We start from the raw sequence: 17,205 nt of genomic DNA on the forward strand, positions 1-17,205 counted from the left end.
AGAATAAAAATAACATTCGGAGGCATCCAAAATTTTGCATTATGGAACATAAAATGCTGAATTGGTTTCTCGCGGCTAATCCCTCCCCTCGGATATGTGATCTTGCCGCGATGGGTGGGCTTACGCCATTAGCACTGATATGGCAACCAAAGACATATCCTGTCGTGGTGGTATCACATGTTGACTATTTTTGTTCAATGCTGCGTCACAATTTGGCATTGACGCACTGATTTTACGGATGTGCATGTGATGTGAACCAACGGACTTCGTGTCTTGGAGCTTGGAATAGTAATGCAGTGAGATGGGCCTCTTTCCTCAGTAATAATGAATTGAGATCTCCTCCTTTTTTGCAATACTTTTCTGATGTTCCTTGAAGATGTAGGTCGTAGTTACGCTTAAATCTAGCTAGATAGGTATATATAGAGAAAATATAATCAACTTTATTGACATTGATAGGAAATTGACAATAATAGGATTCACTGAGTAGAAGTTTTTTCAAAACTAGGAGCGTGGCGCCTCTCTTATTTTGTTATGTCTCAAATTAAAGAGCCATAATATAAAATACCACACATGAAAACTATGGTATACGAACAATCTAATAATGGCTTCATTCTCGATAAATTTTATTAACAGATAGGGAATAGGCGTGATGAAGCTTTATTTTGCTACCGAAAAATGAATCCTATAGCTGACCACGACTTATACAATGATAGTTATTTTACACTTGCTTGTAAGGATTTAAGACGATTAGACACGGTAGGGCAAATTTCATTATCTTCGCTCAACTTTAAAGCGATGGTTTTTCATACTAGGTTTTTCATCTATGCGGAAACGATCCTGGTATCGTATTAGACAAATAAAATGAAGGAACGACGCAACATTATCTACACTGAGTATCGACTCAAACTGATTTACGTAGAGAACACAACAAAAAACTAAGAAAGACATTGTGATAGGTGAATTAAAGAAGATAAAATAAAATGACCCATTACGAAATATTCGACAAAATTAGAAGTAAACTTACTGTTTGACTATTAAAACTTGTAATACCAGACATCACTGCAATTGGTAGAAGACATAAAGATAGGTATGATTCTCCAAACTACTTCTAAACTTCTACTAAACCGCATCAAAATAAGGGAAGCTCTTAGATTAATATTTCGATTAATTATAACATAACTATCAGAATAATATCCCCAATTCAAGTGTTACTTGGAGGTGGCAAACGTATCACCCGATGTCAACATATCACTCTGGAAAAAATAAATGCCAAATAGGTTAAAAGTCATACTAACTGGCTATTCGCCTGGTTGACCCCGCCATAGTTTAAGTTCGCACTATACCGCGTTAGTATAACTTGGATTTATGGTGAGTAATGTATAATATGGATTTAATCAACATTAGTTTAACTTCATTTGGCTAGTATTTTAGCTGGATTCTGCATTGATCAGATGTTTTGTTTTATTCATAACATAATGGAAATACAAATACGATCGTAAATATAAGCTTTTATTTCGCATTTACATTATTTATAAAGACATATGGAAACTAAATCTTAACTAATAGTTACTACTCACGCACAACATACCGTTTGGGTACTCATTTAAGCTCGCTGGAAAGATCATGAAAGACAGCATTATCTGCCGCGTTGCGGTTTCATAGAATTTGGATCAATCCTGCCGCGGCATTTCGTAGTCCAACTGGAAATCGTTTATCCGATGATTGGTCCCTGGTTTTCGGAGGCGGCATTATCAATGCTCCGGCATTGCCTACAAGGAAACATTTTGACCTTATGTTCTTTGGAATTGGAACGCAAAAGAAAGCGTGGACTGATGTTATATTTGTTCTGCACAACTTACCTTTCGCGCAAGTGACGCGCTTGCCATCGCCATGCATTTTAAAATTTTAAAATAAGTTTCACTTCTGAATTTAATGAGCGTTTATTTTAGAAGTTGAAAACTGTCAACACCAAATATACTTGAGAAAATACTTCCTCGCAAATCTTTGATAGTTTAATTTGTATACTGCGATAGTATACAATTTAAACTGAGCAATAAATAAATCTCATTAATACTAAAATAGTATAGATTTTATCCTATAAATGATTTCATTAATTTCTTAGTGTAGCAGGCCTGGTAGCGGGTCACTTTTTAGTGACTTGGTCACTTTTTTCGGGTTGGTCACTAAAAAGTCTCTTTTTTCGACCTCAAGTCACTAAAGTCACTTTTTCTCGCAAAAAGTCACTATTTTCAACTATTTTTAATTCGCTGCTCCTATTGGCATTTCACCAGTAGCTAATTGAAGGTGTTTTATGTCACAGTTTAGAACTTGGTATACAGTCATGCAAGCTCAAACTCAAACTTTATGCAGTAGGAGAAGGTGGGAAGATTTGATTCCTTGGGAGACTTGATTGTCCCCTGTTTTACCAAGAACTAAACTGCCCATGATCGCATATTTGTAACACTCGCATTTTTGTTCATTTTGTAAAAAGCCTGTGAATCGTTCAGAATGCTCAATTTAATGGATCTAATCCCACAACAGTAAAATAGGATTTACTATCTTGCTTATCAGTGTTAAGCTGGAAATTATTGATTTTGTGGGGAGGATTTACAAAATCAACCGAAATGTGGTGAGTTATTTTTAATTGACAACCTTATTTACTCTATTATTTACTGTGTTTTGTTCCTCCAGAAAATAATTTTAGTAGCCACGCAAAATTAGAACAACTTCATCCATAAATATGCTAAATGATCTTCACTGATAAAAATGCCATCATTCCACCACAATTTCAGGATATTTGAGTTTTGAGTTATTGCCTCAATTTGAGGAGACTTTATCCGTTATCCCTCATTAGGCATCCATATAAAAATTTGTCTAAAAAATTCAAGAAAATATAATTTGTTCTAAAGCGGCTTTTTTGTAGATTTTGACAGATGTAATGAAGGGTTTGCTCTAAACAAATATTTATTGAGTAGATATCATAGAAAGGCGATCAAGTCTCCCCAATTTTGAAGATTGCATGCGCTGTCGATAGCAAAAATTGTTTATGAATACGCACATCAAGTCGGAAAATCTACGTATTTTGAAATAAAAATATTTAAAAATTTGGAGAGCATGGTCCTCATTACAAGCAGGAGGTCGAACTAATCCAATGATCGTAATTTTCACTTATTCTCACGAGAAGAGAATGCTTATTCTCACCGAGAAATAATTTTTAGGAAAGAAAAACAGGTGTTAAGAGTGATAACCATATTTCGATCACTTCCAGTGGCGTAAAAAATTGATTTGCATGCAGACTACTCATAGTTTTGAGTTGTTCTGCTTTTTACTGATATTGAGTAAAATTTCCGTGGGGTTAGAAGAGAGGGCAATAATTTTACACTGAGTAGATAAAAGTTACCGAGTACGATTTTAATTTTTCTTGTGAGCTCGTTTCAAGAGAAAAGAGTGGTGAGTGATAGATGTTTTCCGCCACAAATTACGAAAAAATATTCTCCTTCGACCCAAAAACGCTTGATTTCGTCTCATCGAACTTGCAATTGAGAGTGGAAGTCACTATTTGGTCACTTTTTCTGCAACTGAAAGTCACTATTTGGTCCCTTTTTTCGTCAGCTTTGGTCACTAAAGTCACTATTTTGAGTGGCTTCGGTCACTACCAGCCATAGACTGCTATTAGATATTGAAGGTCGGCTCCAAGAAACTCTAAACACAATTTTCTATTCAAATTCTTTACAAATATATTATTTTACTTCACGGAAAACATTCCTTGTGTCTTTAGAGCTTCTATTATGTGTTTGGTTGCTTGTTGACAGACTGACGGTAAATAAAAAGGGAAAAGGGAAATGTATACAAAAACAGAAATTTTGAGATTCTACTAGCTTCACTCAAACAAATAGTGTTCAAGCGGTCAACATAGACTAGTTCTTCTAAGTATTGGCCCTAGTAGAGGCAAAACTTCTGTTCGGGTCCAGTCTTGACAATTTAAGCGCCAACTGGACACCCCTAAAAAAATTGGTTTCTCGCGGCTAATAACACTAACGTCAACATTTTCAATTCTTTGACTAATTTCGGGGCAACTTTACGAAAAACCCATTTGTTTTGTTGCAAAAAAAACTGTAATTAAAAAACTTAAAAAAGTGCGTAAATCTATTTTTTTTATTCGTCCTATATTTATTTGTGTTCTTAACCGCTACTGTGCCGTGATCTACTGTGGTGTTCTCCTGTACAGAATCTACACCGAATTTTTTTTTATCTATTTATTTCAAGGATGTCAGATTTTTAGTAAATCTCTATAGGCTTAAAATAAAAATCTGTTTTGTCTGTATTTGAGAAAAAACGGCATTTTTTTAAAATTTTCAAAATAGTCCTGATGGATATAATTTGGAACTATCGAGAAAAATTACATGATCTGACACATCAACATTATTCCATTGAACTTCTTAAAAGATTATTAGGAATATTTGGGGTTCCTAATTTAATTTATTTGTTGTTTAAAAAGTGCGACCAAAAAGTAGAATTATTTCTTCAATGAGCGCCCAAATAGCAAGGAATTTAAATTAGGAATCCCAGATAACCCTTAGATTTCCTCAATAGGCCAATTCTTCTTAGGGTCTGTCTCAATTGGATAATTAAACTCAAATTAAACTTAGAAGTGACAGTTCAATAATTATCGAATAACCCTGCTGGATGAGCAGGATTACTTTTGACACATATCGAATCATTCTTGATCGATGTCTTATTGGATTTGCTGGGTAGCACGCAGCCATTCTTATGGCCGGGTGATTTCTTTAATTTTGAACTGTCAGTTTTAAGTAAAATTAAATTTAATTCGGGAAATGAGACAGAGCCTTAGTAGTAGATTTTTTATTTAATGTTTATTCATTTATGAAATTAAGTTCATATCGGCTTCATTGATTACACACATGAATACTAAACTAATTGATCTCAAAATTTTTTTGTCGACCACGACACCAGGCTCTAGTTTCAACATGAAATATATTACTTTAATTCTGGAACAAAGGTTTTTCGTCATGATCTAGATGAAGTTTACTGAATTCTTGTAAACTTTGTCAGAGCCTCAGAATTTTGTTGTTGAAAAGATTCATGCTCAGATAAGATCAAAATTCACAACCGTTTTTGTTATTCAAGACGTGTTTTTATCAATTTCATTAGGAATCACTCAATGAAGTTCGCCACAACGCCATAAATTAATCACAACTCGAATTCTTTTGTTTATTAACATTTAACATGTTTAAAATACGAATTTTTAGGTTTTCACATGAGAAATTTTTATGAACAAATTCAAATGTAAATTGTATTTTTTTATAAGTAACTGATTTTTGAGATGGGAACGAGCTCGGTGGTATAGTGGCTACCGCTTCTGCCTTGTAACACAGAGAACAGACGTTGAAGCTGCACTGTGCTGCACTCCATATGTTGTGATAACTTTTTACTGTTCATTTTGAAATAACTTTGGAATGTCGCCGTTATCCCGTGCAGAATCAGCGCTAGCATCATCAAAAAATGCCGCTGTGCGCTAGTGTTGTTTTGCATACAAGAGTACACCAGCGCCATCGTGATGTGAAACAGAGTTTGTTAGTTGCAATGTCGACGTCAATGGCGTTTGTTACACATGTTTTGCTCGAAATTTTGTTGGGGGGAAATGCTTATCTAATCTTCCGGTCAATGTCATCATATAGTGCAATAGGAGATCGTCAGTTGCGTTCTAGCAAAAATTCCGCTTGTGGCCCTTCCTAAATATTTTAACAACAGCCACTACACCTGACGGTATAATTGCAATATTTCCATTATCAGGCGACAGGTGGTGTTGCTGTGTGTTTGTATCAATGTAATATTGCATATACACTAGTGACATCTGCTGTTCGATATCGTAAGGTTTCAACGTTCCTTCCACACACACGAGGTGGAGAACAGTCTTGAAGAAATTGAAAGTATACAGCTAGAATTTAGTATGGAGGTACAATGAAATCTCTTTATTGTTTAGAACTGTAAAACAAGTCGTGGGAACAAAAATCTAAAAATTATTTGTTGCTTTTTGGCCTAGCTTTCATATTGATCCGATGCGTAGTTGGTGAGAACGGATGATTTGTCCATACAAGGAAATTCATTTTACTTTAAATGTTGTGGCGCCATCTCGTTCAAACAGCACCTTTGTCTTTGCCTTATTACTCGTGTATATATACGATTATGATGCATCACCAGTGCTACGATGTGCACATATTACTTGGCAATCTAACTGCATTGATTGTCTGCCTTTCCAGAATCCCGTTGAAATATCACAAATGATGGTAATTGTTTGTGGAAAGGGAAAGAAAAGTGCAGTGGGTACCGACCGGCCAAGTTCCCCCTGGCGGTGTTAAAATGATAAGCGGGATCAATACCTAATTCCATTTAAATCTTTTAGTATCATTAGTGATTAACACACAGAGAAATTAACACACGTTATTATTTTATGTGGGGGCACGCATGGAACATATTTTTCAACGCGGGTGTCAGGCGACTGACCCATGCTCAACCAAAATAGTAATACTTAGCTAGAATATTTTAATTTTGTTTGATTGTTATTATTTTATTTTTATTTTTGTTGTCCCGTGTCGTTTATGGCGATGTCGTTCCCGCATCTATGACGCTTTTGCTTGAACAAAAATCATTTTATATAATGGCTGGACATTAAGGTGGTTAAAAAAATACTTTTTCATTTTTTTTATGGGCCGCCCTCTTATTCGGTTCTATTTGATGCCTTGATGATCTGGACAAAATTTCAGCCAAATCGGTCAACGTTTGGGCGGTGCTAAACTCATTGGAAGTTTATATGGAAAAATGTATGCAGAACAAGGAATGTAAAATAACAACATTGCCAATGACAACAACATTATCCTCTCTTGTAAATGTTGGGACAAACTCAACTCGCAATAAGCGTTTGTCCCAAACTGCAACAGAATAGGACAATGATCGCCTGTCACGCATTTTGAGAAGTAGTCGGTTTCCGATGATGTTTTTGGTTAAATTAGTATCAGTTATCATAGATTAGACATAAACTTAACCATCTGTTGACATGATTTGCGTTTTTCTTCTGAAATATACAAGTTATCGCAGTTTGAAAAGTTCACAACAATTATCTCTCCATGTTTGTTGCAAATAAAATGGAACACAACAATGTCTTTATCCTCTGCAGATGGGGACAAAGAGTTATCGCTATTCTCTTTTGTCGCTTGTTTTTTGCATTTTTCAGCGACAATTACAATCCTTGATGCAGAAACATCCAAAAACAGTGAATTGCAGTGGGACGGCACTATTTATGATCAAGGACCATGATACTCATTCATTTCTTGTAAAATAAAATACAGAATGTTGTGCTGAAAACCGCGAGAAGATTAGAGTTTATGACGCAAAGATATTAGCATTTTGCTGGAGTGTTGTAGGGGTGAATTTATTTCTTTTCAAAGGTAAAAGAAACGAAATTTACTCAAACCTCACTTCAGAAAAATGCCAATAACTTAGCCGGGCAAACTCTAATCTACTCGCGATTTTTAGCATAACATTCTGTATTAAATTCTTCAAGATCTGAATGAGTATCATAGTGCTTCATCGTAAGTTGTGCCGTCCAACTATAATTCACTGTTTTTGGATGATTCTGCATACATTTTTGCATATAAACTTCCAACGAGTTTAGCACCGCCCAAACGTTGACCGATTTGGCTAAAAAATTTTCCAGAGCATTAAGGCATCAAATAGAACCGAATAAGAGGGCGGCGCATCTAAAAAATTAAAAAAGTTTTTCCCATACTAATTTGAGCCACCCTACTGGACATGTTAATAAAGGCAATCAAACTCATCAAATGCTTTAGCCAAACCGCGAGAAGATTAGAGTTTATGACGCAAAGATATTAGCATTTTGCTGGAGTGTTGTAGGGGTGAATTTATTTCTTTTCAAAGGTAAAAGAAACGAAATTTACTCAAACCCCACTTCAGAGAAATGCCAATAACTTAGCCGGGCAAACTCTAATCTACTCGCGGTTTTTAGCATAACATTCTGTATTAAATTCTTCAAGATCTGAATGAGTATCATAGTGCTTCATCGTAAGTTGTGCCGTCCAACTTTAATTCACTGTTTTTGGATGTTTCTGCTTACATTTTTGCATATAAACTTCCAACGAGTTTAGCACCGCCCAAACGTTGACCGATTGGCTAAAAAATTTTCCAGAGCATTAATAGATCATCAAATAGAACCGAATAAGAGGGCGGCGCATCTAAAAAATTGAAAAAGTTTTTCCCATACTAATTTGAGCCACCCTACTGGACATGTTAATAAAGGCAATCAAACTCATCAAATGCTTTAGCCAAGCAAGCCTTTGGCACAGCAGAGTGCGATTGATTCGCATTCTATACCATTCCGCCCAGCCCGTTGCTGGGGTGCATGGAGTGCGATCCTCTCGTTTAATAAACAATGTGCACTCGCTTGACTGTGGATATACAACAGTAAAGCACATGTGGAGATTGGACAAATCAAGCATCCGAAAGATATTCAATTTGCAAAAAAGAGAGCTAACCGCGGTGAAGGTTGGTACTCGGATTCTGATGGCTTTTCCGCAAACGTGACCAAGTGGTCTTGTTGTGTAGGGGTTATCACGCCTATCTAGAGAGTAGGAGGTTGAGGGTTCGAGTCCCTCCAAGACACGTGGATTCTTTTTCGCAAATTTCATATCAATTTGTCCATTTCGAAACATATAGCATAAGCATATGCACAGCCAAGATATTTAACAAAAAAAAATGGTTTTCGTACGGCCGAGTTGCCGAATAATATGCAATTAATTGTCTGAACATGTTATTATTATTATTTATTTATTCAGACTAAGGTCGAAGTGGCCTGTGCGGTATATAAGAGTCTTCTCCATTCGGCTCGGTCCATGGCTACACGTCGCCAACCACGCAGTCTACGGAGGGTCTGCAAGTCGTCTTCCACCTGATCGATCCACCTTGCCCGCTGCGCATCTTGCCTTCTTGTGCCCGTCGGATCGTTGTCGAGAACCATTTTCACCGGGTTATTGTCCGACATTCTGGCTACGTGCCCGGCCCACCGCAGTCGTCCGATTTTCGCGCTGTGAACGATGGATGGTTCTCCCAACAGCTGATGCAACTCGTAGTTCATTCGCCTCCTCCACGTACCGTCCGCCATCTGCACCCCACCATAGATGGTACGCAGCACTTTCCTTTCGAAAACTTTGAGTGCGCGTTGGTCCTCCACGAGGATCGTTCAGGTCTCGTGTCCGTAGAGGACTACCGGTCTGATGAGCGTTTTGTAGATTGATAATTTGGTAAGGCGGCGAACACTATTCGATCGGAGCGTCTTGCGGAGTCCAAAGTATGTACGATTTCCAGCCAGTATGCGTCTCCGAATTTCTCTGCTGGTATCATTTTCGGCAGTCACCAGTGAACCCAAGTACATAAATTCTTCTACCCCCTCGATTTCGTCACCACCGATGCAAACTCGCGGTGGGTGGCTTACATTGTTTTCTCTTGAACCTCTTCCTGTCATCACAGAGAACAGACATGGAGGCTCGAACAAAATTTCTTGCAAAACATGTGTAAACAAACACACCGAACCTCAACGCCATCGACGTCGACATTGCAACTCACAATCTCATTTTGACAACACGATGGCGCTGGTATGCTCTTGCGTGCATAACGACACTAGCGCACAGTGGCATTTTTGATGACGCTAGCGCTGATTATGCACGGGATAACGGCGACATTCCAAAGTTATTTAAAATGAACAGTAAAAAGTTATCACAACATGGCGAGTGCAGCTTCAACGTCTGTTCTCTGTGCTATCATGTACTTCGTCTTCGATGTGTTGATGTGTTGGTAGTCCGATCCGCTTAGCTTCCCTCTTCAGTCTGATGTAGGCTTCCTCCATCTTCTCAAAGTTACGTGCCATAATATCTATGTCGTCGGCGAAGCCAAATAGCTGGACGGACTTATTGAAAATTGTACCACTCGTGTTAATCCCTGCTCTTCGTATTACCCCTTCCAAAGCGATGTTGAATAGCAGACACGAAAGACCGGGTTTCGAAGGGACTCGAGAATGCCCCTGAAACTCGAACTACGCACATCACCCGATCCATCGTCGCTTTGATCAACCGTGTCAGTTTATCCGGAAATCCGTTTTCGTGCATTAGCTGCCATAGCTGGTCCCGATCGATTGTATCATATGCGGCTTTGAAGTCGATGAATAGATGATGTGTGGGCACGTTGTATTCGCGGCATTTCTGCAGTACTTGGCGAATGGCGAACACCTGGTCCGTGGTGGAGCGTTCGCCCATAACGCCCGCCTGGTACAGCCCCACGAACTCCCTTGCAATTGGTGCTAGTCGACGGCATAAAATTTGGGAGAGTACCTTGTAGGCTGCGTTCAGCAATGTGATTGCGCGGTAGTTGCTACAATCCAGCTTATCGCCCTTTTTGTAGATGAGACACACGACACCATCCATCCACTCCTGCGGCAAAACTTCCTCCTCCCAAATCTTGATAATGACCCAGTGCTGCGCACTAGCCAGTGCCTCACCACCGTGTTTAAATAGCTCTCCTGGTAGTTGGTCAACCCCAGGGGCTTTGTTGTTCTTCAGCCGGCCAATCTCCTCCTGGATTTCCTGGAGATCCGGGGCCGGTAGAATTATGTCCTACGCGCGTTCCCCCAGGTCCATCACCATACCGCCATCTTCATCTGCCACATCGCCATTCAGGTGCTCTTCGTAGTGCTGCTGCCACCTTTGGATCACCTCACGCTCGTTCGTAAGAAGGTTCCCGTTACGTTTACGTCGTTTACGTCAGGGTGTGGCACGTGGCCCTTACGTGAACGGTTTAACTTCTCATAGAACTTTCGTGTGTTATTAGCGCGGTACAGTTGCTCCGTCTCTTCACGGTCTCGATCTTCCTGCTGACGCTTTTTCCTCCGGAAAATCGAGTTTTGTCTGTTCCGCGCCTGCTTATATAGTGCCTCGTTCGCCCTCGTGCGGTGTTGCAGCAATCTCGCCCATGCTGCATTATTCTTTTCTACCAACTGCCTACATTCGCCGTCATACCAGTCGTTTCTCTGATCCGGGGCACTCTGCCAAGTGCAGCGGTTGCGGTGCTACCAATGGTGGATCGAATATCTCTCCAGCCATCTTCAAGAGACGCTGCGCCTAGCTGCTCTTCCGTTGGGAGTGCCACTTCCAGCTGCTGCGCGTATTCTTGGGCTAATCTACCGCCTTGTAGCCGCCCAATGTTAAGCCGCGGCGTCCGACTTCGACGCATGTTGTACACCGTCGAGAGTTTTGAGCGCATGCATACTGCAACGAGGTAGTGGTCGGATTCAATATTCGCACTGCGGTAAGTGCGGACGTTCGTGATGTCGGAGAAGAATTTACCGTCGATTAGAACGTAGTCGATTTGGTTTTCCGTTACTTGATTAGGTGATTTCTATGTGGCCTTGTGGATATTCTTGCGGGGGAAGAAAGTGCTTCGGACTACCATTCCGCGGGAGGTTGCAACGTTTGTGCATCGTTGGCCGTTGTCGTACAATACGGTATGCAAGACTATCCGGTCCGATGACCGTTCTATACGTTTCCTTCCTTCCTACCTGAGCGTTCATGTCACCGATGACGATTTTGACGTCCCGCAGTGGGCATCCATCGTATGTCTGCTCCAGCTGTGCATAGAACGCTTCGTTCTCGTCGTCGGGTCTCCCTTCGTGTGGACTGTACACGTTGATGATGCTATAGTTGAAGAATCGGCCTTTTATCCTCAGCTTGCACTGAGGATAAAATTGAGGATTGGCTACAACCCAATCACGCGTTGGCGCATCTTACCCAGCACTATGAAGCCGGTTCCCAGCTCGTTGGTGGTGCCACAGCTTTGGTAGAAGGTAGCCGCTCGATGCCCGCTTTTCCACACTTTCTGTCCTGTCCAGCAGATTTCCTGCAGCGCTACGAAGCCGAAGTTGCGGGGATGTAATTCATCTTAGATTATCCTGTCGCAACCTGCGAAGCCTAGCGACTTGCAGTTCCATGTTCCAATCGTGATCCTTTATTCGTCGCCTAGGTCGTTGCCGATTGTGTCGAGTCGCATTATTTATCTCTTATATTGTTCGTAATTATTGGTTTTCCAGGCGGCTTATTGGGCCTGCGCAAACCTCCTGTCTCGTCGGAGGGCCGTCGTGTCAGGGCTGCTTAGCGTCCCACCTAACACCAGTACCTTGTGGTGTGGTGTCTTATGACAAGTGAAGACATTCTACTAAAAGAGCTCAAAATAATTTTCTTAGCCTTTCTTTACTAGCGGACATTTTTCAAAACCGTGAAATTTTTCACTAATATTCTTCATCAAAATACATCGTCGAAAAATGTGTTCAAATAATCAAATATAGTTTTTATGAATCATCAATAATCATATGTTTCGTCCAGGGTGGGACGACCCTACGTTGTGTTGAATTTCTCCAGGATCCAGACGACGACTAAGAACAACTGCTTGACTTTTAACTAACTATTTATTACCTCCGAGAGGCAGCGTGCCAGCTCGGAGGTTACGATAACGAATACTGTACATCACATGGTTTGAGGAGTCGCCTTTTATAGGCGACTCTTAGTACGGCAGAACAATTATATAATAATGTTACAACTATTGGGGACGTGTGCACAAACATTCAAATTTAAATTCTAATTGGACTTACAGAGCGCGCCAACTGCTATGCACATAACGCAAGCAGTTGGCGCGAGAACAGTGAATAACAAAAGTGACACAAAATAAAAGGCGCACACACGCTGCACTGTTAGGCTTCAACAGCAGCTACGTCGATGAGCACAGTTCGTGATCGAACATCATATTTTGTTTATATGGTACACAACTAAACATATTCCGAATAGTTTAAGAGTTTTCCTTTAATGTCTTATGTGTCCAGCACTGGGGGAATTCCCCTACGCATTTAGGTCATTATTGCATTCGAACATCGCCATAATATTCGATTTTTATGATGTTCGTTGTCTTGCATACTTCCCGTGCGCACCCATAGATAACATCGCACAGGCTGTTTGTGCTTTGCTAGAAGTGCTTTCGAACAAGCGCATGAGCTTTTTCGCCATCTCTATGCTCGAAAGCGGGCGGAGGGTGGTTGAACGCGTAAACAACGCTCGTGAGGCAATCTGTGTGTCCTGTCAGTAGCTTTCATTCTGAACACGCATCATACATACATCAACTTTGAGGTCTAATTGCAGGCGTAAAATGTTAACATTTTTTCTAAATATTTACTCTTAACAAGCAGTATCATACGACGTTTTGAATTCAGCATCAGGTGAGTTTCATATTAGGCAATTGAAATGGTTATCACACAAATATTGTACTCTTTTTATCTCTTACATATAAACGCCCTTCTGGTAGACAGCTGATTCCTGGAAAATCGCGATAGGAAAAATCTTTGCAGAACGCAATGCTATCTCATAACGAACGCTATTTATAGATACATTGAAATACTGGGTGCAAAGTTTGAAGTCAGTTATAACCACTCGATAAACATACTGGACAGTGAATCGGAAGCTGTTCTGTTAGAACAATGGATTTCAAATGTCCACTCTGTGATATGCCAATGCCGTCGCTGGAAAAGCTCAAACAACACATCAAAAATACTCATAGCGCATACTTTTACGATACCTACCTATTTCCGCCGGAAATGCTTTTTCCTGGGGCACCCTCCAGCATTGCGACAAACAATTTGGAAGGAGTGATAACGAGCGAACCGGTGGGTGGTGCTTTGATAGCTGGGGGGAATCAATGATTTGACGCTCGTTTTATTTGTAGATTTCTACACCGGAAGTCACAATCGAACAGACAGAAGAACCATGCTGCATGTGCTGTGAGTATGAAACGGCCGATGGAGATGGAACTGACTGTGGTTTGTGTGATTGTAACTGCGAGGATGACGGCGGTGCTGAATGTGATGACTGTATGGTGATGTAAGTAACCTGCTAACTCTAATGTTGCTTGCAAAAGCATAATCTGATCGTATTAGAATTCGGTATGCCTGAGGAACTCCAATACATAGAAAAACTGAAGCATGACGTGGAATCAACGTTACACATATAGTTTTAAAAGTGCCTATACTTCTGCAAAAATCAAACATCACGGTTACAAAATATTCACTCAAGAACAAAAACATACTTACGAGCTCAAAATGTTGATTTTTGTATTAGCAAACGTTACGTATCGAACAGCAATCATAACTCTTCCAGTCGAGCAAACACAGAAAATGTTTCCAAACATTCCTTTCGAAATCATCGTTTATCGACAAACACTAACTTTTACATGTGCCAACAGTCCCACAGCTGGTGGTTCTAAGTTCAATCCACGGGGGACTTGGTTTTCCTTTTCCCAGTTTTATCGAATCGAGTTTTATCAGTTAGGACAAAATCCGGTCGATGTGTCAACGGCTGCGGTAATTTTAACGAAACAAATGACTTAGGGCAGATACATGCCAATGGTTAGACTGTGAACGTCACGTCGAGTGCTCTTTCATAAAAAAAAACTAAGAAATATTCTAACAATAGAAACAAAACACTAGGAATCAATATTGAAAGTGTTACGGTTTAGTCTCCCGATAAGATGCCAAAAATAGTAAACGACATAGTCGTACCCTGTCCCCACCTATACGAAGGTTCTAATATGTATTCGTTGTCGAATTGTCTAAAAATAATTTAAGGAAAGTATGGGGATAAAGTGCTTTCCACAGCATCAGAGATGTTAGTATGTAGTTGTTAGCTTTATGTATGTTAGAACGGGGAAATGTATGTCTATTAGTTGTTGAAAAAAACTAAGAAATCATTAGAGCCGTATATAGACTTTAAATGGTCCGGTTGGCGTGTTGTTTTATCCAATGCATACTGAAATGTGATTCTAAGTATCGTTATATATGTTTTCACCTATCAAATTACTCTTTTGGGCTAACATAAATGTATTGATCAGGTGCATATATTAAAAGCGTAACTAATGGAAACATGGCATTTTCGAAAGGATTAGAGGGTGTACACTTAACGGCGTAGGTTGCTGCGTATCTGATTATAGAAATGTTTCACACTCAATCACTAGGGACATATTTCAAATCGCCTATGAAACATTTCCATAAACAGATACACAGCAACCTACGCCGTTAACTGAATCCCCTAGGTATTTGAATGATAATTATTAGTACTAGATGCAATTGCAATTTTTTTAAGATAATGCATTATTGATTGAATTTTTTTATTGACTCCTTATTCCTTGTATGGTGAACACGTGGTTCGTATTGATAGTAACAAGTTTGATTTTCTTTTACAATGTTACGTATCGTAAAATAATTCGAATCAACGACGCGATACACATCACCCAATTTCCAAACGTTTTATTTTTGCAATGCATGCTCCTCTATATACAATCGAGCATTGTTTTGTTGAAATTTTATAATTTCGGATCGATACAGCATCATTTCTATGAATTCAATTATCAGTTAGGGAAGATCCATTAATTACGTAACGCAAAAATTGGACTTTTTCAACCCCCCCTCTCCCCTATTTCACACTTTTTGTATGAAGCTTCTGAAAATTTTGTATGGATCGTCACACTTCACTCAACCCCCCCTCCCCCCTCTAAGCGTTACGTAATTTGTGGACGTTCCCTTAGCAGTATGTGCGATCTGGATCCTCAATTGAAATATTTTTTTTCCTTTAGTCAGTCAACGCACTTATTTTTTTTCGCCGAAATCTCAGCATTTTTGGTTCATTATCCCAATTTGGCCACCGCAAAGATCAGTAAATCAGTAATTAACGGATTTTTTTGTCGAGATTCAGTTTTTTAATTTACTGAGCTACAGCGCATAGTGTTGCTTTTTGCCGATTTCGTGCGTTTTTTGCTTGAAATACCATCCACTACGACTTTTCTGAAGACACTAGACTCATATTTGGTTCCGATGGTTGAGCAAAATTTTTATCTCACTTTTAGGTGGATTAATCATTTCACAGATTTTCTCAAAAAAAGACCTTTTTCATATCTAACGTCTTCTCCAAACAAGCTACAGCGAAAAAATCAACAGAAACGATGTTATTAAAATAGCGCACGAAATCGGCAAAAAGCAACACTGTGCAGCGGTGCCCGATTTTGCCGAGCTCGATAATTAAAAATTTAGTGTGAAGACTGGCTAACGTTAGGAGTGGCAGGTTTAATTTCCGATATTTTGAACCAACTGCTAGCAAGGTTGGTTTATGGACGTTCTCTAAACAAAAAGGATTCCGTATTGCAAATTCAAAACTTATTTATTAAAGGTTTGGTTTTATTAGGTCATATTAAACCTCTCTCGATATTCCACAAGTTGAACAGGCTGAATCATCACATGAAAGTAGAAAAAACTACCGTAGAGAAAAAAACAAGTGTAATCGAAAAACTCGTCGAGTTCTCGTAGGCACTAATCTGAAGAAAAAGGCATTGGCGATCTTTTTACTTTAGCTTTGCTATGCAAAAAATAGAAATACTAGTCTTGTTGATTGAAGTTTAGTTGAGCAGACTGTCCTTAAAAAGACGAGTACAAGTAAATCTTGTCTATGAACATGTTGAAACACCGTATGCCTAATCAACTTTGTTCTTTCAAGAGTCACTTTTCCAATTTAATAAATTTTTATGTTTTTGAAATAGAAACTATGGCAGATAGAATATCTAAGGCAAAAATGTTCATAGACTGTAAAATATTAAGAAAATTATTTTGAGCTTTTTAGTAGAATGTCGTTTGACGCCGTTCAGACGCCGTTCCTATCCAAAGCCTGATAGCCCCCGAATACAACAATCCGTCAGATTAAACGTTATTTCCTCTATCAGAATTCCTCAGCTAAAATGTCTGATAGCGTCCATTATCAATATGCTAACTGGAATGGTGGATCAGTCCTTCGAGAGACCAACGAATTCTTTTATATCCAGATTTTGTCTGGATCTTTGTCTGTGAGAAAAAAAAATTTCATCAAATTTTCGGCATTTCATCGAATAAACATCTGCACGAAATTAATCGAATCGATTGGAAATGGTTCAAAACTTACTAGAGAACAGCAACGTTATTGCAACGATTTACAACTCCTCATGTAGGAGAATACTCCCCCGTCCCTGGTGGGCGATTTTAATGCAACCAGCCGTCAGTGGAAT

The 17,205-nt window shown here is 39.3% G+C and overlaps 1 protein-coding gene across 1 annotated transcript in view; it reads left to right on the top strand.

Moving 5' to 3' along the window:
• The first annotated feature begins 13,229 nt into the window (after nucleotides 1-13,229).
• Nucleotides 13,230-17,205, top strand: part of LOC134223826 (uncharacterized) — a 136,970-nt gene continuing 132,994 nt past the window's right edge. Inside the window, exons 1-3 of the mRNA XM_062703039.1 lie at nucleotides 13,230-13,345; nucleotides 13,436-13,789; nucleotides 13,849-14,003. Of these exons, the coding sequence (XP_062559023.1) occupies nucleotides 13,604-13,789; nucleotides 13,849-14,003 (341 nt within the window). The 5' untranslated portion in view covers nucleotides 13,230-13,345; nucleotides 13,436-13,603. The remainder of the gene's footprint in view (nucleotides 13,346-13,435; nucleotides 13,790-13,848; nucleotides 14,004-17,205) is intronic.

Source organism: Armigeres subalbatus, chromosome 3, assembly GCF_024139115.2.
Source record: "Armigeres subalbatus isolate Guangzhou_Male chromosome 3, GZ_Asu_2, whole genome shotgun sequence".
Taxonomy (NCBI): Eukaryota; Metazoa; Arthropoda; class Insecta; order Diptera; family Culicidae; genus Armigeres; species Armigeres subalbatus.